The sequence below is a fragment of the Strix uralensis genome, chromosome 1 (assembly GCF_047716275.1).
Source record: "Strix uralensis isolate ZFMK-TIS-50842 chromosome 1, bStrUra1, whole genome shotgun sequence".
Taxonomy (NCBI): domain Eukaryota; kingdom Metazoa; phylum Chordata; class Aves; order Strigiformes; family Strigidae; genus Strix; species Strix uralensis.
In genome coordinates, this window is record NC_133972.1 from 139,055,868 (window position 1) to 139,081,106 (window position 25,239).

Genomic DNA, 25,239 nt, shown 5'->3' on the forward strand with positions numbered 1-25,239 from the left:
GCAACACTTTTATTCCTGAGGTGGGACTTCGCTATATTGTAATATAAAATATTCTAAACTGCAGTTGAGATGCCACATTTTTAAATACTTGCAACATTTAAAATAACAATTTTTAATTAAATCTCTTGAATGGTACCAGTTGTACTCATATTTTGATTAAAATTCTGTAGGTATTAATGCATTATGTGAAAGGCCAAAATTATGTATGTAAGAAGAGGGAAGACATGGGAAGGGTTACTTATTTCTTTGTAATGGCTTCTACATTGGTTTTTTTTAACAGAATCTGAATACTCAGTCTAATATGAAAAACAACATGCCACATATCTGATGCCCATCACAATTACGCCGTTTTTTATTTGCTCTCACTAGAACACAATACAATCTCTAGAATTTTAAAGTATGTACTCAGTCTTATTTACTTCAGAAATTAATCTCAGTTAAAAACCAAACCAAAACACGATGGAAAAGAAATTCAAAAAGAATTTTCTGTGTACCTTACCTTTTGTGCAAAATAACAGCAGACACTACATCTTTTCTCCTATTGTGTATTGCTTCATGGAAAAAAGAAGCTACTGCTTTGTTGAACAGAATTTTCGCACCATAGTCAAGAAGTAATCTTACTGCTTTTGCATGTCCTTCTCTTGCAGCCAGGTGCAAAGCTGTGTTCTGTGCAGAAAAGTAGTACAGCAATGCATCCATGAGAATCGTTTGAAAAAAAAAAGTACATATTTCAGTCCTTTCCCACACTGAGGAGCCACATGCTATTCTCAGCTGCAGGTCCTGAATACTTTTACTAGCAACATTAAAAAGTAGAATATTGTCACAGAGATTCTGATAGAGATTACAGACAAGTTCTCTATTTTATGTCTACAGCTACCATAGTGCTAAATCTGAAGAGGAAACTCAGCTATAGGTAAAAAAAACCAAGTCATTAGTATCTTTTAATTTTGTAACTAATAAACTGCAAGTCACAAATAGGTAAAAATGATGGTAGCTACAGATACAGAACACCTGCATTTGATAATCAGGAAGAGAAGCATCAGTTATCCAGATGTGCTCATACAAACAAATCTGCAAGAAAATCTGCAGGCACAGTTTTATAAGAGGAACATTATTTTCTTTGATATTTTCATAAAAGTAAGGCAATGAGTGGTTTAGGAATCAAGTCATACTGAAACTGACTTTTGAAAGACTTCCCAATTCACCCAGATTTTTCTGAGGGAAATTAAGAACTAAGCATTGGCTTCTCATTAATTTCTAGGCAAGATTTGTTCCTAATCTAATAATTCTAAATGTTTTCAACACCAGTTCTCAGAGAAATTAGCAACACCTTCTGTGTTGGAAACTGAATAGTTCTTTAAAATGACCACCCTATGTTTTCTGATGGGGAAATGTTAGGCAAGTTCATATAAGAGGTCTCCAATCCAGGAAATGGATTGTCTTGACCCAACAGATACTGCATTTGTCCAAAATTCAGAGCAAGATAGGAGCTGTATCTGTTGGACGTCGCTGTGCAGAGCAGATGGATTCCAAACAATATGTTAATGAGTTATAGTTGATATTAGATTTTTTAAAATCTGTATAAACTCCTTAAATTGAAATTACCAATGTTTGTACTACATTGTTAAAATACTCTTGCACTATAAAGGGGGCAAGAGGGACATGTCAAACATACTCAGTATTTTATGGTTTTTATTAGGTTATCCGCATTTTTTTTGTCTCCCACTTATAAGAACTGGATAACAATTTCAGCAATCATATATTAATCTAAGCAATAAACTGTACCAGTAGCGATATATAACGAATTTAAATCTACCACAGGAAATTAAATATTACACATGTAATACCCAGTGGAAAACTACTAATAGCATACATCGATGTTTGGTCTAGAAGTAACAGCAGACAAGAAACAAATAATGCTGTGTGAACACATACCCCTTCTTCATCCACTCTGTCAGTACACTTCACATTAGTATCCAAAATGATCTGCATTGTGCGAGTGTATCCTCCAAAGGCAGCATGGTGCAGGGCCGTCCAGCCTTTATAATCACTTACATGTAGCAGTATAAAATTAGTAATTATGAATAGTAAACTTTTTATAAATTTAAAGCAAATATAAATGCCTCCTCCTTTGACTCAAACCTCTTTTCTTTGGCATGACTACTGCAGAGATGTCCATGCCTTCTGTCAATTATTATGTGATTATCAATGTATCATTTGGAAGTAAGAGGTTAAACTCAGTAACAGTACTTGGGTCTCCCTCTCTCTTTTCTTCTCTCCCTCTATTTCTGTACATATCTGGATTGCAGCCACTTTCTTATATGTCACTTGAAAATGACACAAATGCTTGCAATATTCTGTTACTAATACTTGGCAACAGATGTGGTATAGCTCATGGCCATATTACAGAATTTTGCATTTAAAGACAGTGAATATATGAAATCTTATAAGCACACAAATCTATGCCTATTAATATTACTTCATCTTAGTATAACAAAACTCATCAAGTCTTTTATCACATAGAACCTACCAGGTCATTTCTTTAAAAAATGCCAGATTTAAGTCTAAATTAAGCCTAAATACATACACAATACATGTGTACACATAGATATACATACATACATATATTTACTTATATATATATATGTATAGTATCATCTCTATCCTTGCTAGGTGTAGTAGTCCAGCTAAGGACACTTGAAATAAAGGGTCTGACAGTAGTCCATTTAGTGGGTCCTCCACAGTCACAAATAATGAACATATGACAGGCCTGTTTGCTAAAGGATCTCCTCAGAACGCTTGGGCCCCTAGCTCCAAGGTGTGGCTGCAGTGGACTTGGAAGCACAGGACCTGAAAGTTAAAGCTCTAAACTGTACCTTGGAAACAGGACTCTAAACTTTTGGTTGCTTTGGCTCCTGGCTTTACAGGTGTGAGCCTGGAAGCTTTTGTGGAGCTGCCAATGATCTGAGGATCTTTGACCTGAAATCAGGACTTAGTGTACAAGGCAAGTTGCCTGTGAACCACCAGCCCCAAGAACCCCTACTCAAGCCTGTAAGTGAAGCTGACGTGATTACATTTCCAAACCAATATTTTTTCCATCAAAAGGTTCAATATTCTTCTCTCAGTTGGATTTAGAGAAACCTCAGTTTCCCCAGTATCAGAAGCCTTGCGTTACAGCTAGCCATGATTCTATGTATCAGGCTGAAGAAAGGCACAATCAGCTTAAGTTTTACAAATATCTTATAAACATGCTCTTATATCGTATATTTATATATATTAATATATTAAATATTTTAATATATTGTATTTATATTCATATTGTTTTAACTTCCCAGCAGATGGACATAAAATGTAGGGTGATAGTTCCTTTTTGTCTTCATGAATGGAAATCTGTATACTCACCAGAGGAAAAGGGCCCCTCTCTTCAGAAGAAACTGAACTACCTTCTCATGACCATTCTGGGCTGCCAAATGAAGGGGAGTCATTCCTTTCTTATCACCTTCATTCAAAAGTCTTGTGTCTTTCATATCTCTTATAAGTCGTTGACATGTATTGATGCGCCCATAGCTTTGAAAGATAAACAGAGAAATTAATGTCAAAAAGATACAGATGGAAAAAATGGCATTGATTCCATTGCCTAGACTGCACTACTAACCTGGCAGCAAAGTGTAATGGTGACTTCTTGTCCCTGCTCTTAGAGTAGATGGAAACGTTGAGGCTGAGTAAATTATTTACAGAGAGGGCCACACCTTGTCTGCATGCATAATGCAATGGAGTGCATCCTTCATTATCTTCATCCACTACAAGATTTTTAATATGTTCCATCTGTTACCCCCCAAAAAAAACCCCCAAAAGCACAGAATTACATTTATATCACTAACGCTCCACAGCTTCTAACAGCTTGCAACAATAGCATTAATACTTTAAAGCAGTATCTAAAAATAAGAAACAAACTTTAGGAAAAGTAAATTTAGCAACAATGAGCACCTAATGTCTGCTGATTTGTGGGTCACCATTTTTTCAAACTACTCTTCGAAGAACACGGCAGTTTGCCATTCTGCACCCTTACTGCAATCCATCCACAGTACAAGTATAATACAGGAGATTCTTCTTTGTTGCCGTTCAACCATAAGACTCACTGCTGTCAGCAGAAGGCTTGTACAGAACGTAAGGATAGTCTATAGTCTGCATTCAGTAGCAAAACTTCTGGCTCTCAAAATCCATCAGTTCACTGGTTTACAGAGTAATTTTATTTCCCCCATTTCTCTTTCTCATCTGCATTTCCCTGTTTTTCCTCCATACCTTGTCTAGTACTAGCCTATGTATAGCCTTTCTTAAAGCAACTAAAAATCTCCTCCCAGAGTCAGCCCCCCTCCTTTGGCCAAATTACTAGTATGATCAATAATTAGAAAGTCAATTCAGACAACTGAGAATTATCACTCTGGTTTAAAACTGATTCTCTACATCTGCTGAAAAAGAAGGTTAAATCCATTCTGCATTACTAATCAAACTTGCTTACAGATTTCATCAGATGTTGTAAGATCAGTTATACTTGATTCACATTTAAAAGGTTGTTTTTGGAGCTCTGGAGGCTAGCAAATTTAACTCTTTCAAGAAAGCTTGGGCTCTAGCAATATGAGTGCTTTGCCTCAGCATAGCGAAATACAAATCCATGTTTGAAATCCTTTTTAAAACTAAATCTAAGACTTCATTTCAGTCCAGTCCACAGAAAACTCCTGCAGAATATGCTGTAAGCTATTTAAGTCCTAGAGCTTGACTGAATATGAGCATGTCCCCTAGCTTTACTGCATGCAAGCTGGGAAAATAGAAGTGAAAAGTTCTATATTTTATTGCCTACCTCTTCAGCTATTCAATCCCCCAACAGCAAAATAATTTATGGGATTATGTTATTCCTTTGCCTGGCAATAAGAAAACTGTATTATTGGCTTTGAAATGGTTTCATGAGAGATATGTACCTCTTCGAACTATTTTCCATGACACTGGGCAACTTAAAAAGTACCACAAACTTTTACAAACATTCAAAATAAAACAGTAGTTGCTCTTTTCCTTTACATTTTCTAGTAAGGGCAACAGAAAGACATAAATTGATGCTTACTGTACCTGCAGAAATTGCTCATTCAGATGCTGTAATCCTCCGGGCTGCAATACCGTCAAATGCAAGAAATTCCGACCAAGATGATCTTTTAATGATACATTTGCTCCTAGATAAATACGGAAATAAATACCAGCAACTTCAAAACTGCTGGCCCCTGGCACTAATTGATGGTGTTTAAGACAAAGGAACAAATGTTGAACAAATATGTTTATAAATCTATAAAATAACAAATATTATTTCAAGTCAACAGTTTAACATATCATTTTACTCAAAAAACCCCCCTACTGACACTCAGATTTCATTGTTATCTCACATGTGAATGCATTTTCTATTTCATTGCAGCACTAAGATTTATGTGGGGCCCTTATATGCAGATACTAAGCACCCACAAATCAAGAGATAATTTAAAGATGCAGGTGATCACCTCTTTTAATCTTTTAAAGCTGTAATCTTGTTACAGCTTCAAAACTTATTACAGGGCTCATTAAAAAAATCTGATATATTACTATTAACAAAACAAAATATGTAACAATAATTAGCTGCACCAAAAGTAAAGCAATTGAAAAACAGAGCTCAAACATTTTCCAGGTGACTGTGATTGTATAAAATCACAGGTAATGCTTGAAATATGGGCTTTAACATTCAAAGACTGATTGCTGGTACAAAGCTTGACTCTGTATAAGTGGTGTATTTGTTCCACAGTTCTGTTTTCTTTGTGAACTGCTAAGGAATGCAGGGATGGGAGTGCCAGTGCCACCTCTACCTTGAGAAGCATGCCACATTGCATACACATTTCTACAGCCTGTTCACTCTGTATTAAAAAGGGTGAAATCATCACGCTCATTCTTCCTTTCTCTCAGGGGATACTAGCACTGTGCAGCTGTTTAGCTCAGCTGCTCCTGGATTGTATGCTGAAGTACTGAATTGAAATTGAGAGGAAAGTTAGATACAGAGTTTTAACATGTATGGACCCTGCTCAAAGGAAGTATATGATATGTGCCTATTCCTTTTTACCTTTTGAGAGCAGTAAATTCACAATTTTCCATGATGCACAGGAAGTGGCCAACAGAAGCGGGGATCGACCTTCTATGTCAACACTATCAATATTAGCCCCCTGCAATAAAGAATTTCAAGTTTATCATGAATAATGAATAAATGACATTTTTTAATGGTGCTGCCCTTTATAAGCATAGAAGAATTAGAGGCATTCTTAGTAACTTCAGATAAGTAAATTCAACAAACACATTACATGTCTATGTAAAACTACTATGTTTTCAAACTATAAGCCACAGCCCAGTCATCTGTATACGTAAATCTAGATACCTAAATAATAGTGGCCTACTTCTAGGTATACTGAACTCACAACTCATAATCTTTTGTTGGAGTATCTTTTCATGCATTTAAATACTCAAAATATATAATTTTAACTTGAAAATACTGGGATTGAAGCTCTGGAAAAAATACAAAAATTGCAGCCCTTTTGAATGATGTGGTCTTACCTACCAAATAATTACCAGAACAAGACCCTTCTGAACCTCTATGCTATATGAATACTGTTAAAGTAGTAATCAATCCAGAGATCAGTATAGTTCGATCTGTACAGCTTGATCTATCTTCATTTTCTATTCATCATTAGCTATATGAGCCAAGTTAATTTTGACTCCAAAGTAGCTGTATCAACAGCGGACACATTTTTATTCTCCAAACTCAAGGTTTTTGATATGAACTTTCTCCTAGAGGGAAGCACAAGGACTGGAATGAGGTATTCTGGCAAAAGCCCAGTTTTGCTGTTTTGTTTGTTTTTGCACAAGATGCATATTGCCAGGACAGTATGGTCACTATGGTCACAGTATCACTATGATTAGCAAAATATTATAAGCATAAACATATCTATCTAAAAAAAACCCCACCAACAAGGGAGTACGAAGATACAAGTAAATGAACCAATGAGATGTATGTATATTTTATGATGTTTTAGATAAAATTTTTCTAGATATTGAGTTGCAAGTCAAACCAAATAAGTTGAACAAAGCACACAAAAAAATCTATTTTATTTCAGATAATATCCAAAGATCATTGGAAAAAAAAATCAATGAGAGTTTTTCCATTAACTTGAATCATCTTTGAGTTCAGTCCTAATTTGAGAGAGAATTAATCATAATCATGAGCAATATTTACTTTCTAGGATGGTAAAACCTGTAATGTAGTAATAAGAAACATTTAATAAATGTACAATGATTACCACAGAGAACAAGAAGCTTCCAATGTATGTTGATGAAATGTTTGAGAGTAACACATGCAGGACCCTTTCCCCAGTTACCTTTCTACAAGGTCAGACAACCTCTTAAAAATGTTCTTATTCAGCAAAGAAACAGAGACCTTTTTTACCCAAGTGGCTCATTCATTTCAGTTAATACAGGGCAGCAATTTCCAGTTAGTAACGAAATCTTTAAGCACCTTCCCTCCAGCTAACATCACTGTTCAGCCTTCAGCAAAATGAATTCAGCAGCATTCATCATTATGTATCACAGTAAGGAGTAACTTATATATTGCCACATATATTTGCCACATTTACGATACAGCTGAATTAAAAGTTTGTAAATTTAGTTTCTGAACTCCTTTTACTTTTGCATTTATATATTAATGTATATGAATTAAACAGTTATTAATATAAATATTATGCAAATTTTGGAGGTATCAATTAGCATTTATACTGATTTAATCTTTCATTTTTCTTTTAGTGAAGATAAAAGAAGCAAAAGGGGAAAAAGGAAGTTCAAAAAAAAAAAGAAGCAAGAAAATGTGTAAAATTACTGCTTATTTAGTTTGAATAAGCACATTTCAATACAATAAATGAAGTAATCGCAGGAAGCACCAGACACCTCAATGCCAAACTGTCCAGTATACACAAAAAAAAAAAAAAAAGAACCAAACAACCCTAAAAAGATTTAGGGAAATTGTGAAGATACTAGCTATATCGTGAGAACTTTCTGATTTTCATGTCTTTATTCTTCTTTATAGTTCTGTACATCACTTGCAAATACAATCAAGCCATTTGCAGGCACAAACCAGATACTGTGCACCTAATTGTCAAATGTGACAACGGCCACTTTGACATTATTGTTAAAGTCATTGTGCTTAAAATACTTAATTTGCAAACTAGTTTGTAAGTAGTATTTCTTTAAAGCTAAAAAGTTTTGTAATGTTTGGAAGTTGGGAATATTGATCTAGGTTTCTGTCTTTTCTCTTTTTTAAAGGCTTTGGTTCGCCTTCAGTTACGGCAAAGCATAGCTGTACATCTCACCAAAACAAGAGCATATACTCATTGTCATGTTTTGTTGAGACCAAATGCAAATAATGAAAAGCCCTGCAAGAAGTACCTGTAGAGTTTGATTCTCTGGTTTTTGTGTAGCACACTGACCTACAACTTACAAAAAAAAGGTGTAATTTAAATGCAAATAGCATACATAGTGTGCCTGGACAATTCTGCTTAGCATGGATAACCTTACCTTTTGTATCTAGGAGAGCTAGATGTAACACTGTATCTGTTTACAACGGATTTTATTTTCAGACAGAAAACGTACCAAAAATAAGATAAAGGAAGTAATCATTGTAAGTTAATGTGCATGAAATGTAGATATTTAATATATAAAATAAATAAATGTTTTCTTTATTAAAGCCAGAAAGCCATTCTGAACTGGAATTTGCTATTCCTTCTGAGCAGTAACATTGCTCCACCTTTTCTTTTTCATCCTTGAGTATACCACAGCATAGGCAATACCTAGTGATCTTGGCAGGAGTCCAGCAGAGCAGGCAGCATGGGTTGTACATGTGGTTGTAGTGGAATGTATGTGCTGCATCTCACTAACCCCACTGGCATATTTTGATCCATTCTCAGACAGGGCAAATGAAGAGTCCTAAAGCTTCAAAACTGACATAGTTTGTACCAGAGCCAAACAAAACCTCAGCATAGATTCTATGGAAGAGGCCAAAATAATCAAAATGGCACTCAAGGAATAAAAGTTTGTTCTTAGCAAATGTAGTGTTAAAGATATTCCCTCTAACAGTTTGTGCACACAAGTCTCCACATACAAAAACTTGTGTCTTTATTTCTCAGGTAGTAACTTCTGTATAGGTTGATTTTTCAGTCAAGTTTAAGCGGTCAAACCTCACCATTTCACATTTGAAATAAAAATAAGCACAACATCTAGTTCTGACTAAATCAAATCCCTATAACAGAGTTTCTGGGAAAGGAAAACTGTATGCAGAAGAGAGTTTTTCTTAATATAATTGTTATGAAATTAAGTAAAAATCCTAAACATACATAAAATGAAAAAGTCTGATGACTTCTGAAAATTTCCTCAGCAGAGTGGGGCACATAATGATTATATAAACCTTAGTTTAATTGGTATAAATGGACATTTGGACCACAGTCAGTAGCATCCCCAGTTACATTTCTTCTCTTTCGTAAGTATTCCATGAAGAAATATAACGAAACTACACAGAGTAAAAAATATTTCTAGATCATGCACAAACTTCAGTATATGGCTATGTGATCCCAGAACAATCATATGTACATATTTTAAAGAAAGGATTCCTTTCTGGAAAAATCAGATTAAATTCAATGCATGTTTAGCATTTATTTCATATTTCATATCCTAAAAGTGAGGATGACTAAACCAGTTTTTCATATTTGGTAAAAGATGTTTATGAAACATTTCTGAGTAAATAAAATGGAAATAAAACCGCAAATTCTCATCCTCTGTAATTGTGAGATGCTACTATGGACCCATAACTACCATTGTACTGTAACTGTCAAGTATGCATTATGAAATATCTCTCTCTCTCTAAATAACCTATATCTGAGAACACATTCTCCTTTATGAATATCTCTATGCAGACCTGTAGTAATAGATAGCAATAATCTCTATAAACATGTTGCTTGATTAAATATTTACCATTGAAATCAAATACTCTGCCAGTTCATAATGATCAAACAATGCTGTCCTGTGGGGAAAAATGCAAAAATACAGCAACATTAGAAAGGACAATGAAGTTTCAAGCCAAAGGGTAGCATTTTTCTCCATTTGCTGCATTTTTCTAATATTCAAAAATAAATACATTTTAAAATGAAGAGACAGAGAGATACCTTTATTACATAATTCATTTTAATAAAATGTTTCAATTTTTGTCATGGAGTTCTGTTTTTAAACTAAGTTCACTTCAATTCATACACTGAAAACTCACTGTGGGAAACAAAGACCTCACTGGCAGGTCAACAGGCATTTTACCACTGATTTTTAACAGAACCAGTCATTTCATATGTGATCTTCCATTGTACCATGCAAGATCAATATAGAATTCCATAAACTTGAGACTCAGTTTGTTCCAGGCAGACCTAGAGCCTGAAATCCATTTCATTGATCCGATCTTCAAAAATAACTTGCTATATATTTTGTGCAATAATGCTAGAGCGGGGTTAAAATGGCAATGGCTAAGCATGTATTCTGACTGTGGCAGGCAAGTCTACTTGATAAAATATGAAAGAATATAAGATACAGATATAAGTTATGGTGACATTTATTAATTTACTAAAAATATTTCAAAGCTGTCTATACACATGAAAAATTCTCAGGTTTTATTCTACAATAAGACATTGAATTATATATTATAGGAAAAAATGGTCAAAGCAGAAAGTATAGCACAGTTAATACACAAAGTCTAAATGTTTTCAGAAGTCAGACTTCTGTTAAATATTTTGACTCAAGAGCAACACAGAAGGGCAGTTCCAAGGTTGTACTGTATCTCAAAAATAACAGTTCCCTTAGCATTATAAGAGGTAATAAAACTGGGTGAACTATAGTTTGACCTGATTACTCAAAAGACGTATTTTAAAAATCACGTCATGGTTCCAAATAAGTAGAGATGCCTCCATTATCTATAGTAGACCCCTCCAGCCAGGTATAAATACCAAATGCTTCACACACACTCAAAATAAATTCCAAGGTGACTGAAGAGAAAGCAAAGTAATTTTATAAAATATTTAGATGGAAATGTGACAGTAGGAATGTGAAAGGATCAAGTTCTGCCTATGCTTCACTGTTCCCTCACTTCTCAACAAGTTAAAGTTCCTATTCAGTTTGTTTATATTCTGAGAGATTTGGGTGACTTTCTACCTTTGTGATGATTCTTGAGAGTATTTTTTTCCTGTTTCACAGACACGGGGAGTGAAAGAGTGTCATTCTTTTTCCAAGGACAATCATTTTCACAGATATCACAGAATCACAGAATCGTCTAGGTTGGAAAAGACCTTGAAGATCATCCAGTCCAACCATTAACCTAACACTGACAGTTCCCAACTACACCATATCCCTCAGCGCTATGTCGACTCTACTCTTAAACACCTACAGGGATGGGGACTCCACCACCTCCCTGGGCAGCCCATTCCAACGCCTAACAACCCGTTCTGTAAAGAAATACTTCCTAATATCCAGTCTAAACCTTCCCTGCTGCAACTTGAGGCCATTCCCTCTTGTCCTATCGCTTGTTACTTGGTTAAAGAGACTCATCCCCCGTTCTCTGAAACCTCCTTTCAGGTAGTTGTAGAAGGCGATGAGGTCTCCACTCAGACTCCTCTTCTCCAGACTAAACACCCCCAGTTCCCTCAGCCGCTCCTCGTACGACATGTGCTCCAGACCCTTCACCAGCTTTGTTGCCCTTCTTTGGACACGCTCGAGTAATTCAATGTCCTTTTTGTAGTGAGGGGCCCAAAACTGAACACAGTAATCGAGGTGCGGCCTCACCAGTGCCGAGTACAGGGGCAAGATCCCTTCCCTGTCCCTGCTGGCCACGCTATTTCTGATACAAGCCAGGATGCCATTGGCCTTCTTGGCCACCTGGGCACACTGCTGGCTCATGTTCAGCCGGCTGTCAATCAACACCCCCAGGTCCCTCTCTGACTGGCAGCTCTCCAGCCACTCCTCCCCAAGCCTGTAGCGCTGCTGGGGGTTGTTGTGGCCGAAGTGCAGCACCCGGCATTTGGCCTTATTGAAACTCCTACAGTTGGCCTTAGCCCATCGCTCCAGCCTGTCCAGGTCTCTCTGCAGAGCCTCCCTACCCTCGAGCAGATCAACACTCCCACCCAACTTGGTGTCGTCTGCAAACTTACTGAGGGTGCACTCGATCCCCTTGTCTAGATCATCGATAAAGATGTTAAACAGGAGTGGCCCCAAAACCGAGCCCTGGCAGAATGACAGACAGTTATCTATTAAGTCATATGTGGTGCCTGCACAGTTTCCTTTGGCATTGTCATCACTTTGTCTTCAATCATATTCTATCGCAGCAGCCTTTCCAAGCCTACCCAAACCTTATTTTAACTTTACAACACACTCCCCTTTTAATTTCTTCAATTATCTTTGAATTACTCCACTTTATACCATGTCCAAAGAACAATCATCTCCACTGCCTCTGACCTTCTACCAATTATTACATACTGTAAAATTCCTTGCAGAATAAACTGTGAAATTATTACATTTAAATGCAGTGAGACGTATCTTTCTTGCAAAAATGTATAGATGGGGAAATATACAATCTTCCACAGAGTTAAAGCTAGCACATTTATCTAAGCATCTTTCTGCTACAGAAGACTGAGGAAACTTCTCCACAATCTAGTGCTCTGGTTTCAAATGGACTGTGAAAGACTAGAAGTCTAGTGAATTACTACATACACAAACACCATCTGTAACATAGTCACAGGGAAGTGCACCAACATCTATTTGTAGCTGATCAGGTACAAGATAATTTTGGGGGGGAAAAACCCATTTTTTTAAACTCTTTATATTATTTTTCATTCATTTTCTGGAGAACATAACCTCATTAGATGAGGGAATTTGTTCTACAACCTCAGAAGCTGTTAACAATTCCATAAGCTTGTTCACCTACTACTTTACTGGAGTAAATTTTCAATACAAACTGTTAGTGCCCATTCCTTGACATGGCTCCAAGGTAACTGGAACTGGTTTGATTTTGATATAAGCACCAAAATCTTTAACATTCTGACCAAATTACTGACTCTTTCATATTGTACTAAAACCATCCCCCATCCCATGCAGAAGTTCCAACCCATGTGGCAGGGTGTTTCAAAGTATACTATATAAAGTATAATTGGATGCTGAGAATAACTAAGAATGTCACGGCTCACAAGGTATAGTGAGCTCAGCTGAGCAGTCTCCTACCTGTGAAGCAATGTTTCCTTATTCCCATCTACAGCATCAATAATGGATTCCTCACCAGCATAGGATGACATCATTAACTTTACAATCTCAGTTGCTCCTTGAGTGGCAGCAAAATGAAGCGCTGTGCATTTTTCATTCTGTAAATGGGAAAATAAAACAACATTTAAATATTTCAACTCCAACAACCTAACCTCCAACCTATTAAACATACTAGCAATCTAGCCCAGGATTCGCAATTCCTAACTGCCTCAATTTCTAATGAAACTTTAGTCTTTAACTAAAGCAGTGGAACTCTGAAGAGATCTTAAGACCAGAAGACTAAAGAGCTAGTTTTAAAGGACTACTACAAAGCTTCTTATTATTCTATGCCAAGTTCCTATGATAATTACACTTTTAACAACCTATTGTAGTTGAATTAATAAACAGACACACAGAGCACCCTTCAGTACAAGAGATGAAGCAAAGGAAAACTACAGAAAACCATAAGTAGACCAGTACAAATGAATAAGCAAACAAATGTGCCTATATAATATGGAAAATGCATTATTTTAAAATGTTTTTGACTTCCTTAAATGGAATCTTCCTTAGAAGTCATTCTTAAATAAGATTTTCTGCAGATTAAAAATAACTTGGTCTAATATGTTATTAAACTATTATAAGCTAGACAGTCATAAAATCATTAAGCAATAAATAAGTGATTAGGACAATATTTGCCAAAATATTATTTCATTTAGCTAGATGGGATAAAATAGCTTTTATACATGCCTGAGTGTTATGACTTTCTCCTTTTTAGAACAGGAACATTTGAGTGAATGCATTGGAATGGGCTTTTCCACAATGCCATAAGCAATCTCAAAACAGTCTTACCCATCACAAAATCAGCGGCATAAATCATCTCATTCAAAAACTGTGTTCAAAGAAGCAAATCAATAAAAGAAGGCTAAACCATGTTTATCTTTGCTCTCATGAGTTGATTTCAGCCTTGCAAACAATTTGATTAATGATAGGTACTTTCAGAAATGTTTATTCATCATGAAGCTGGGCACAGGCCCTTACACCAACAGTATCACAGTAGCAGCAGCAGTACAATGAATTTGTGCTTGCTTACGAAGAAGATACTGTACAGGTCAGGGCAAGGCTGCAGATAAACAAGAATGATGAGAAAGGATCAGACTGAAGATCCCATTTCTGGGAAGGGGTGATAGCAGTTGCATACTAAAGAGTTTGAGAAGGCGGCTGTACCACAGTGGTACTTTTCCAGAGTGCTCTTCCAGACTCCACCTGTTTACGACTCAAGGACTTCCTGAGCCAGAGGGGATGTTGGTGTATTCAGTAGTTGGAGACTGATTTTTCTTCCATGGCTATGCCCAAATGAATTTTGAATCCATGCAAATTTTTCATAGCCATAACATCCTATGCAACTTGTGTAAAGAAACCCGACATTTTGCCTGATTTGAACTAAAGACTTGTTTTCATTTGCTGTTTGCTACGTTTTGCATTGGAAGAGACAATGACCAATGATTATCTGCTCATCGTTTTTTCCATACCACTGAGAGATTTAGAAATACCTAGGTTTTATCAAAATTATATTTCACTCCACTCCAAGTTTTACCTGTTTTAGATCAATTTGGGCTCCAAATTCAATGCACATTTTAATCATTTCGAGGTCCCCACTTTGAACTGCCAAATGAAGTGGACTGCACTTTCCATTATTGGTAAAATTGATGTGGGTTTTAGCAGAGTGACCCAATTCTTCACCTGAGAGATGAAAATAAATGGAATTTTTTTAAGCGAGAATGAGATAACAGAAGATAAAGGCTTTCAAAACAAGTATATTAACTGTGGAACAATATTCCTCCCCTCAGAATACAAACCTTTCACATCTATCATTACACAATGGATGGGCACACACTTAGGAAAGCAGCTAAGCTGCTGCTGCAGTCCAAAAAAAGTTACTAGCCTGAACTGCCCAAACGAATAACTGAATTAGCTTCTTGTAAGTTCAATCACAGTTGTAAGTTCTTGTTTGCACTGTTCTTTGAGAATTAAAACAGTAAATTGGTAACACTACTATAAATAGCTGCTTGGGAACAATGTATTTACCTTTTTTTAAAAGAATTTCCATACACGTTTTTGCACCTGAAAATGCAGCTGCATGGATAGGCATACATCCCGTTTTGTTTGGTTTACATATTTTCCCTCCATTTTCAATCTGAAAAACAATATCTGGATATAGCTTAATGACATACAGAAAATTCTGACTAATGAACATAGTATTACAGATAGTCTCCTGGGTAGCTCTCTCCTTTTTAAATGTTGTATATTGTCCTGGTTTAACCAGGATAGGGTTAAGTTTCCCCAGCAGTGGGGGGGGAAGCTCTAGCCGGGTTATTCAGATACCATGCGGACGTCACATCCTGGCAGGTCATATTTTCCTGGCGCAGAGCGAGGTGCACTCGTGGTTTTGTACATCGTGCTTCAAACTGCTGTATTTGGTAGCTATTTTGCTCTGTTCATTGCTATCACTATTACTGTTATTGTTATTGTTGTTGTTTGTTGTGTTGCTATTGCACTGTTGTATTAAACCTTTCCTTATTTCAGTCTTGGGGCTTTGTATTTCACTCCCTTTGTGGGGGAGGGGTAGCGGCCGCGTGGTCTCAGACCCCGGGGGGGGGGCTAAACCACCACATATATGCATTGTGAAGTTTATATACAAACATCTTTTGCATGTTATATCCATACATCTGTACATAAATATGCTTCATTTTGTGTTCTGATGACCTCCAAAATTAGTTTAAGTTTTTTCTGTTTGCCACTCAGATATACTTATATATGCTCTTAAAAGATTAAAGTTTCTTAGTAACCTGTGCAAAGGAACTTGAATATTAGGTCCATGATTAACATTCCTCCACTGAACAAAGACAGAACACAGGAACAGAATAACACTGCATCAAGGTAAAAAAAATCACATCCAAAGATGACAGGTAGTTATACCTACCAGGAGTGTCAGTGCTTCAGGATTATCCTTGTAACATGCTACAATTATAGGTGTGTTCCCTGCTTCACCTTCCAAATTAACATCTGTACTGCTGTGCTGGACTAAAATCTAAATGTTTAAGAAAACATTCAGTCAACCATAAGCCAAATACAACAACAAAGGCCTATTCCATTACTTTTGTTGTTTACCACCCACAGCACTCCTGTGACTTGTTCTTTTTGCATGTCAGCACCCCACAACGCATAGGCAGAGGAGGGACAAAACGCATGAGAATGTCAAAATATGCAGGTGAAAAATGCAGGTGAGAACAGGCAAAGCAAAGTAAAATTGCTGGGTTACTAGGATAAACACTGCACATAGCTGCACAGAATCTTAAAGTTTTGCTAGAATCTTAAAGTTTTGTTTAACAATTTCCCCAATAGTGGGAGAAAGTCTTTAGCAAATTGCAAATAGGTATTTTCAGCTGAAGTTTGGTATAATGTCTTGTAATATTCCATATTCCCTAGAAAGTGTCAATGTTGCAGATCCTGCTCAATTTGGTATCTATTGGACAGTTACGTAAGATCAAGGGAGACAGGACTTGATGAAAACAGGGACCCTTCCATCTTGAATTCCTGCTTCAGTCTTTATGCTAGCAGCTAACACTGAGCTATCATTATCACCAATTACCTCTATGACTGCTTCCAGCATTTTTTAAGAAGCAAAGGATCTGGAAATGATAATGACCGGACTGCACCACATGTTTATTCAATTGTCTTTCAGCAATTCCAATGAATTTTTCTGTACTGGAGGAACTGGCACATTTTAAACACTCTCAGGCAATTTGACAATAGAAACCAAAGGAAAATTAGCTTGAGTAAACAACAGGGTGGGGAAAAAATGAGAGCACACATTTAATCAAGAGCAGGGCTGTAAAATAACCCAAACCCAGAACGTGATACAAAGCCCATTTTAAAAAAGTCACTGTATTTCAGATTTTATTCTTCTTAATTAATAATAAATATGTATTTTGTAAAAGATGTGAGGACAGTCAAATATTTTAGCACTGAAAATCTCTAAAGGATTTTAAGCCTTGAATACAGGAATATGTTTCTCTTTCTCTTTGGATGAACTAGAAAAAGAGACAACTTTAAAGGGAAAAGCAAGTGATGTGGTGTTAAGGTTGTATTCATGAAGCAAATTCAAGAAATTTACAAATTCTAAAATTCTATCCAAATGCCACATAGGGAGTTAAAACATTCTCATTGCACTTGGACAAATGATGAAAAATTATGCTGCTTAAAATCTCAATGCTGTTGCTGTTTTACAAGGTTCAAAATGGACTCCTTAGTAATTTCTTCATAATAAATTTTTGTGATTTTTAATTGCAGCTTTAGTTCTGCTATTATTCAAATGATTACTAAAATGTTGGGTTTAAGAACTGTTAGCTGACTAATTTTAATTTGGTTTTCATAAAAAAAATACACTAGTTTCAAGAAACGTTGATACTTCTATGACTCCCTATACAATTGTAAAAAAAAATATTAGAACATAAACATTTAAAATAACACATGCCTACATGAAACTTTAGTGTGAAAAAGAACTTTTTAAAGAAAATCCCTTGTGTTTGGAAAATTTACATGAATTCCCCATGAAACATAGCAACCACTACCATAGCACAAATATAAGTATTTATATAAAACATTAAGTTAATTTTTATTTACTGTGCTAAGAAGACACAAACACTTCTATAAGCATCCTATGTTACACATCCTGCTCGCTAAACAAAGTGTATGAGGAGATACAGCAGATATAAACAAGGTCTTGGTGTTCTGCACGCAGCTGCTGTTGAGTTACTTATCAAGTCTATATATTTATGTGGACTTTAGACTTACCTTAACAATTTCATTATGCAGGGACTGCACAGCCATATGCAAAGGTGCCATCATATTGGAGTTGAGAATGTTTGGATTGGCTCCTCTGCTGAGAAGCAAACTAACACTTTCAACCTGGTTTTTCTTTGTGGCCCAGTGCAGTGGGGTATTTCCAGAAGAATCCATCACATTTAATACTAGGTCAAAAGAGAGAAAACAAAACAAAACCAAAACCAAAGCAAAACTATGAAATGTTCTGCATTTGAAAAAAAAAAAAAAAAAAAGGTCTTCAATAGAGATTTAGGTCTGTGCTACTGTTTTTCTTTGAAGAGCAAAAGGGAAAGATTGCATGTCACACAATGCACTGTGTTAAACTGATTATTTTGCTGAATACACTGTATGGGTTAGAGATGGAAGGGGTGAAACACCTGTCTATTTCTTGCCCATTATTACATACCCTTTTTCTCCCCCCAAGAGTTACTTGATTTCCCTCTTTCCTTGTCTCTTCTCTTTCCTATCTTATTTGACTTTGCAGCTATTGCTTTAGAACCTGCACGGAACAAGTGAGTGTGAATAACTAAAATAAGAGATAATAAAAAGTGCTTGCAAACTGTAAGAAGATTAAAGACTGATTCTGATTCACTTAAAAACAAGAAGAAAATCAGTTCATGCCAGTTAGAAAACTGGGCTGTTCTACACATATATTTTGAGCTTTAAAATCACAAATAAACTTCAACAAATATTCTAAAAAAATTATGACAAAAACTATACACTGAAAATAAAAAGAATATATTTCAGCCACAAAAATCTAAAATTAGATTGGTCATCATTAGGTGAAAAAAGGAGCTTTCAGGGCCACTGTATGTTTGCTCAATAGCCCACAGTCTGTCAGTGGAGTCCTATGTAGCTCACAACAGTTATTAATAGCTACTAAACAACACCTTTTACACAGAGTGTTTTTCCATCATTCAAGGCCCCATGTTCTCCTACTTACCACTCCTTCCCCAAATTTCTTTAGATGACCTATCTCATCAAATGTTTATTCTTCCCCATTATTAAGTAAACAAGTTGTGATCACAACTCGAATGACAAGAAACCAAATTAATTCTCTTTTACATTTCCAGTATTATAAATGTAACAAAAGACACATAAATAAGAAAGATAAAAAGTCACGCCTACTGTACTTCACTGTAGTTTTCTTTTTCATATCTGAAGACTGTAAATCTGAGTCCCAAACAAAATAACATATATTGACTCACTGGTCCTAACATAATAAGGGCGCCCTAAACCACATCCGAGACACTGCAAACTGTGGCAGACAGTTTGAACTATATTAAAATCTATAAATGTAGATAACACACTTCTGCTTCAGCTGGGTAACAAACACTTTGATTATTGAACTTTTCCATTCTGTTAAATAGAATAGTTCATAAAATGTGTGTTACCTTCACAGGAAGAATCGTCTATGATCAACTGCATTAATTCTATTTGACCTCCTTCTGCAGCATGATGCAGTGGGGTGGCATTTAATTCATCCACTTTGGTAAGCCCAGAACGATTCTTCTTAATGAAGCTCCGTAGCCTACAGGCACTTCCATCTGAAATCACCTATTTTGGACACAAATATTCTCATTTTCTCATTCTCTGAATAGGCAAAATGTTAAGAATCCTACAACGTTACTGTGGGCATGTTACCACTCAGTAATTCTCTCCCAAGTGTTTAGTTTCACACAGAAGTACACAAATCCTGATCAGATTGAGTCAATAGTGAAACTCAGACTGATTTAATCGATTGCAAAATCAGACCCGGGTGCAAAACAGTGCAAAATTAACAAATATTGAAATTATCTTGAATACAATATTTTGTCTTCTGTGGTGAGCTCAAGATCCTCCCTCCACTGGAAAACCTCAAACAAGCAAATTCATCACTTACTGTTTTATACTCTCTCCAGCTGTGGCCACGTCAAATGAATTCAACAGAGAGGAAAAATTAATAAACTTGATAAACTCCTCTTCTAGATCTTTCTACAGAGACTGGTATTATGTCCTGAGCTTTCAAGTTCAGCTGTTGAGTTTCTGTCATGTTATGTCAGAGCGACCAATAAATTCTTCAATTTCAGCAGTATCCTAGGAGCATCCCATGGGCTACTACCTCAGTCTGAAACAACCCAGCATCTTCAAAGCATAACACAATAAAATCCCCTCTGACAGCTCTGCCCACTGACATCTTGATACCCCCCTGGTACTGTGCTTTGCAACCAAACCCCATCAGGAAAACCCTGCTGATTCTTACTGTATGACTCTCTTCAAATATTTTTGTTAGAGTGTTTCAAAAACCATACTTGTATATGAATAAAAGCAATAGAAAAAAATTATTGCAGTAGAATGGGCAGGAATTTAAAAACGAGTTATTAAAAAACCTGAGAGGGAATAAAAAAGAAAACCACTTCAACAAAATTGGAAGAAAAAAAAAAAGAGGAGAAAAATGGATATCAAAAGTAATGCAAACTTTCCCAAAGATGTATAAGCAAGAAAAGTGTAAAAAGGAAATCCCCTAAAATCACTGTTCCCTCTCAGCTGCAAAAGAAAAGGAAAACTTTGCTCTCCAGGATCCCCTCAGCCACAAAGACTCAACAATTTTTGCTGTCATTAAGCAAATATACATTACTGGGCAGCCTATTCAAATGCTTAAGCACATGTTTAACTTCCTTCAGCTTAACAGTCCCATTGACCTCAGTGAAGTTACTCATGTGAATAATGTCATAAATGGGATTAAAGATTTAGAAGACTGGGGCCAACTACAGGGGTAGCATCTGCTTCAAAAGCGCAATTAGAAAAAGCTAATAGAAAGCAGGTAATGTTATTGTGGAAAGGGTATTTAAGATGACTCAACTGTCATAAAAATAAGAGGTCAATTACATACATAAATATCTATACATTTTATACGCATCAAAAAGCTATTTAAGAAAAACTTGTTATAGAGCCCAGTATCATCTATTCCTTCTAATATTCTAACACAATTTTAACTGTAATGAATTTCAAATCTTTCTATTGATTTAGACCACATTTTGCCACTCTTTACATTGGATTTTTTTGTGAATGTAAGACAAAATGTGGCATGATGATAATTTCTGTCAACAAAAATAAGATTTTTCAGCCAATACTGCAGTGTTTCATTAACAAAATAGGAAAGGCAGGTATTAGTTAGGTATTCTCAGTATTTCAGTTGGTTCAAAACAGCAAACTACGTTAAACAGCAGCAGCTCCTTTGAACTTTGTCTGAACAGCTCTGTAGTGGCAGATCATCCACCAGAGTGATGAGCCGTGTTACACTGAGGAGGAGTTGCTCAGGACTACAGCTAGCACACAGAAAACAAGTCTGGAAATTATCTCAAGAGGTCTTTAAACCCATCCACATACTTTTTCAGATTTGTCTAGCTTGCTATTAAAAACCTCTGAAGTTACCCAAGTCATCTGTGCCGTAAGTAACCTCTTCCTTTGCTTAACTATTCCTACCCTTAAAAAAGGCTTCCCTAATGTTTGGTCCAGGTCTCCCTAGCTTAAATATAAATACATCACTTCTTGTCCTACTCTCTGTGGAAAAGGGAAGGGGTTATATCCTTCCTGGAAGCAATTTTGCATTTGTAGGTTGTGCCACTGGTTCCTCTTCCCTTCATAACAGTTTCAAGTGCTTCTAAACTTTCCTTTTGGGACATTTTTGCTAGTGCTCTACTCATTCCCATCATGACCTCTGGACCTCCCTCTAAGAGGGGGAGTTCATTTTGGGGAGCCATGCTCCAGGCGGGTGTGAGCCCCTGACATCCTGCATCCTCCTCTGCCTGCTTCCCTCCCATGTTCCCGCTCAGCCCAGTCCAGACTGGGCCACACACCACCACACAGCCTTCTGTGCCTTCAAGCCCCATGGCCAGGGCAGCTCCCAGCCTTCATCCCACCCTCACTGCTCTTCCCTCACGGCTCCCCTCAAAGCGAGAGGAAAGGGCCTCCTGGAAGAAAGGGTCTCTGGGACATAACCAACGCCAAGCCCACACAGCTGCCTCCAGACCCCCACCTCACCCTCCACCTTCACCCCTCCTTACCCCAGAGCCCTCACATGAGCCCCAGTCTTGGCCCCCATATTGTCCCACGCCGACCTCGGTGCCTGAGGCAGCTCGGCTGCCCCGAGGCTGTCCCCTCACACTCACATCCACCGCCCAGCCCTCGGGACCGCCACCCCCTCTGCACGCACCTTGAAGACATCCTGCGAGGCGACGGAGGCGGCATCCGCCTCGCAGACGACGCCCTGGTAGGAGCTGGAGACGGCCGCCTTCTCCCGCGACTGGCAGAGCCGCAGCAGAGAGCGCTTCATGGCGCCCGCCCGCCCGGCTCCGAGCAGCGCCCGCCCCGCCCGCTCCGGAGACCTGCGAGGCGAGAGACCGAGTGACGGCCGGTGCCGAGGCCGCGCCCGGCCACCCCGCCGAAGCGGCGGCGGGAGGCGGGGAAAGCGGGCGGGGGCGCTCCGGGCGCTGTCCCCGGGAGGGTGAACGGCTCCCCCCGCCGAGAGTGAGGTCCCGGGCGGTCCCCGGAGGCGGGAAACCCCGGTCCCCTCAGGGCCCACCGCCTCAACTAGTGCTGGGCGGGCGCTTGGCGGGTCGGCGGTTGTCCCCGCAGCCGGCTGGGCAGCCGCGGCGGCCAGAGACGCCGCTGACAGCCTTAACGGCGGGAGAGGGCTAAGCGATCCCCGCTGGGTTTGGGGAGGGGTTGTTTTTTCGTTCCCCGAATGCGTACCTGACAGTGACAGAGGTCCCTGGAGATGTGCACATGTGTACGTGCAAGAACTGCAGCGCGGAGAGCGCGGTGTGCAAAAATTAAAATAAATCAATGCAATGCAAAACAAGAGCAGCGAAGTCAGACTCTTTGTAGCACCCGTGGTGCAAACTGTGAGGAGAAAAGTTGTCCTGCCCGGGCGAGGGGCCGAGGGGCAGGGGCCTGGCCTACACCTGCCTCACAACTTTAAAAAAGTTGGGTTTTCTACTTATCAGCGTTTACTTTGTAGTGATAAAATTCTCTTGTAGAATTTGTTTTACCAGCAAATCTGGAGCAGCGTAGGAAAGAGTATATAGAAAGAAGCAGCACAAAGTGTTTCAAAGGATCAGTTACTAAAGCGACTTTGAGTCATTCTTGCTGAGTCTTTAACAGAAACATTTGTAACTCGGAGAACTAATAGTTTACTTAATGTGATAAGAACAGTCCTACCAAAGGTCAGGTAGTGGCCGGCGCAGATGCCTAGGAGAAGCAGTAGGAGGCATACAGGATGACCTTGCCTGTGTGTTCATGGTTTATGGCAATCAGCAGTTTAAGGACTGCCGGAACGAGGTGTCGCGCCCAGTCCAGCCTGTTTAATAGCCATCAACTGGCAAGTCTCCATTGCTTCACTCATGCCCTTTCTGAACACTTTTTATACTGTCTGTGCCACAACATCCTGTGGCACTAAGTGCCATAATTCCATCATGTGTTTGTGAAAAATGCTTTTACCACCAGCTTCACTTAGTGCTCCCTAGTATTTTTATTTTGAGAAATTGAGAGTTGTTCTCCATTTTGCTTTTTTTTATCCCTGTTAGTTCTCATAATTTCACAAAGTTCTTCCATCTTTTTGCTTACTTGGGGTTTGGTTCATATGGTTTTCCTTCTTAGGGATGCCATTTTGTATCTCTGAACACCCTCATCTGCCGCGATTGAGAGACCTGAGAGACCTGCTACTCTGCATCTTTTCCATGTTCCTTTTGAAATGGAATGGCAAGACCTACATGCTGAAGTCAAGGTATATTTGAGCAATAGTACTAATTATTTGTTGAATTTTTTTCTTCATTCCTGTCCTAAATGCTCACAAAGGTATTTGCTTTTTTTGAGTGCCACTAAGCTAAGTTTCCTGCTCCACCACAGTCCCTTTTCTGAGTGGTGATAGTAAAAACAAATAGCACTCATGCTATACTCACTCATATCAGGGTAGTTAGAGTTATGTTTCCTCTGTGTAACCAGGTAGCATTTATAAACATTGAATTTTGCCTGACATTCCGTTACTGTGTCATCGAATCTTGTGGGATCTCCTGCAATCATCTGCATTTTTTGGTCATTATGAAAAATTCATTAGCGCCTTCCAGATCACCAGAATATCTTTGTACCATTGATCCCAACACTGAATTTAAGGGGTCCTAAGGAACTTCCTTGCTTTTTGAAGATGTATTCCTGGTCCGTATTTTTTAAACATTAACCAAATTCAGGAAATCCTGCCTGCCTGTCCTATGACAGTTTAGTTTTGTTAAGAGACTATGAGGAGGGACCTTGTTCAAGAACTTTCCAAAATCCACTTATCACTGGCATCATCTGTACCTCTATGCTTGCCGATTCCTTCAGAGAGTTTCAGTGGTGTGTGTAATGCCAGACTTCTCTCTACGAACACTGTGTTGTTTTGATCCCAGAGCCTGTAACTCCAGAATTGTTTATAGTAAGTTGCTTAAGTTACACAACCTTAACTAAGTAGCCTTAAGATCATAAGACTAAATAGTCCAAAGACTAACTGGGTGATTTTTAAGTGCTTGTGGTGTAGAGCTTTGATCCTATTAATTATTGGGCAACATTAAAAAATGGGACAAAAAAGTTTTCGTCAGCCTACATTCTGCCACAGGTATTTCATACGTTCAATAGCAGTGCATTAAGTTACATTTTTTTTGTTATGTTATCACTAATTGTGACCAAAAGAAACAGGGTTATTTATGCTATAGCGAGAAAGCTATATACTCAACAAAGCTAGCCATTAGTGCCTGCAGAAATTCTAATTATGTGACTTGGGATTAAGTCGCCAGAGGAGCTCTCTGTATTTCTAAACCCTTTTCCTGGTACTTCCATTAGGAGCAGCCCCAGTTGGTGAGATTGTTCACCTTCCCATGGTGAGGCCTCTTTGAACTCCCTGTCTGGCCTTGATTTTTCTGTTGCCCGTAGTCCTCTTTATGAGAAATTAATCTCAACAAATAACAGTCTAGA

At 37.9% G+C, this 25,239-nt stretch overlaps 1 protein-coding gene across 1 annotated transcript in view; it reads right to left on the reverse strand.

The window, feature by feature from the left end:
* TRPA1 (transient receptor potential cation channel subfamily A member 1) overlaps positions 1–22,567 on the reverse strand; it is a 38,083-nt gene extending 15,516 nt beyond the window's left edge. The window contains exons 1-14 of the mRNA XM_074893959.1: positions 22,448–22,567; positions 19,647–19,809; positions 18,223–18,398; positions 16,349–16,456; positions 15,454–15,562; positions 14,963–15,108; positions 13,351–13,487; positions 10,075–10,123; positions 6,131–6,230; positions 5,122–5,222; positions 3,656–3,825; positions 3,403–3,567; positions 1,936–2,050; positions 500–666 (exon numbers count right to left, since the gene is read on the reverse strand). Of these exons, the coding sequence (XP_074750060.1) occupies positions 500–666; positions 1,936–2,050; positions 3,403–3,567; positions 3,656–3,825; positions 5,122–5,222; positions 6,131–6,230; positions 10,075–10,123; positions 13,351–13,487; positions 14,963–15,108; positions 15,454–15,562; positions 16,349–16,456; positions 18,223–18,398; positions 19,647–19,809; positions 22,448–22,567 (1,826 nt within the window). The remainder of the gene's footprint in view (positions 1–499; positions 667–1,935; positions 2,051–3,402; positions 3,568–3,655; positions 3,826–5,121; positions 5,223–6,130; positions 6,231–10,074; positions 10,124–13,350; positions 13,488–14,962; positions 15,109–15,453; positions 15,563–16,348; positions 16,457–18,222; positions 18,399–19,646; positions 19,810–22,447) is intronic.
* Between the last annotated feature and the right edge of the window lie 2,672 nt (positions 22,568–25,239).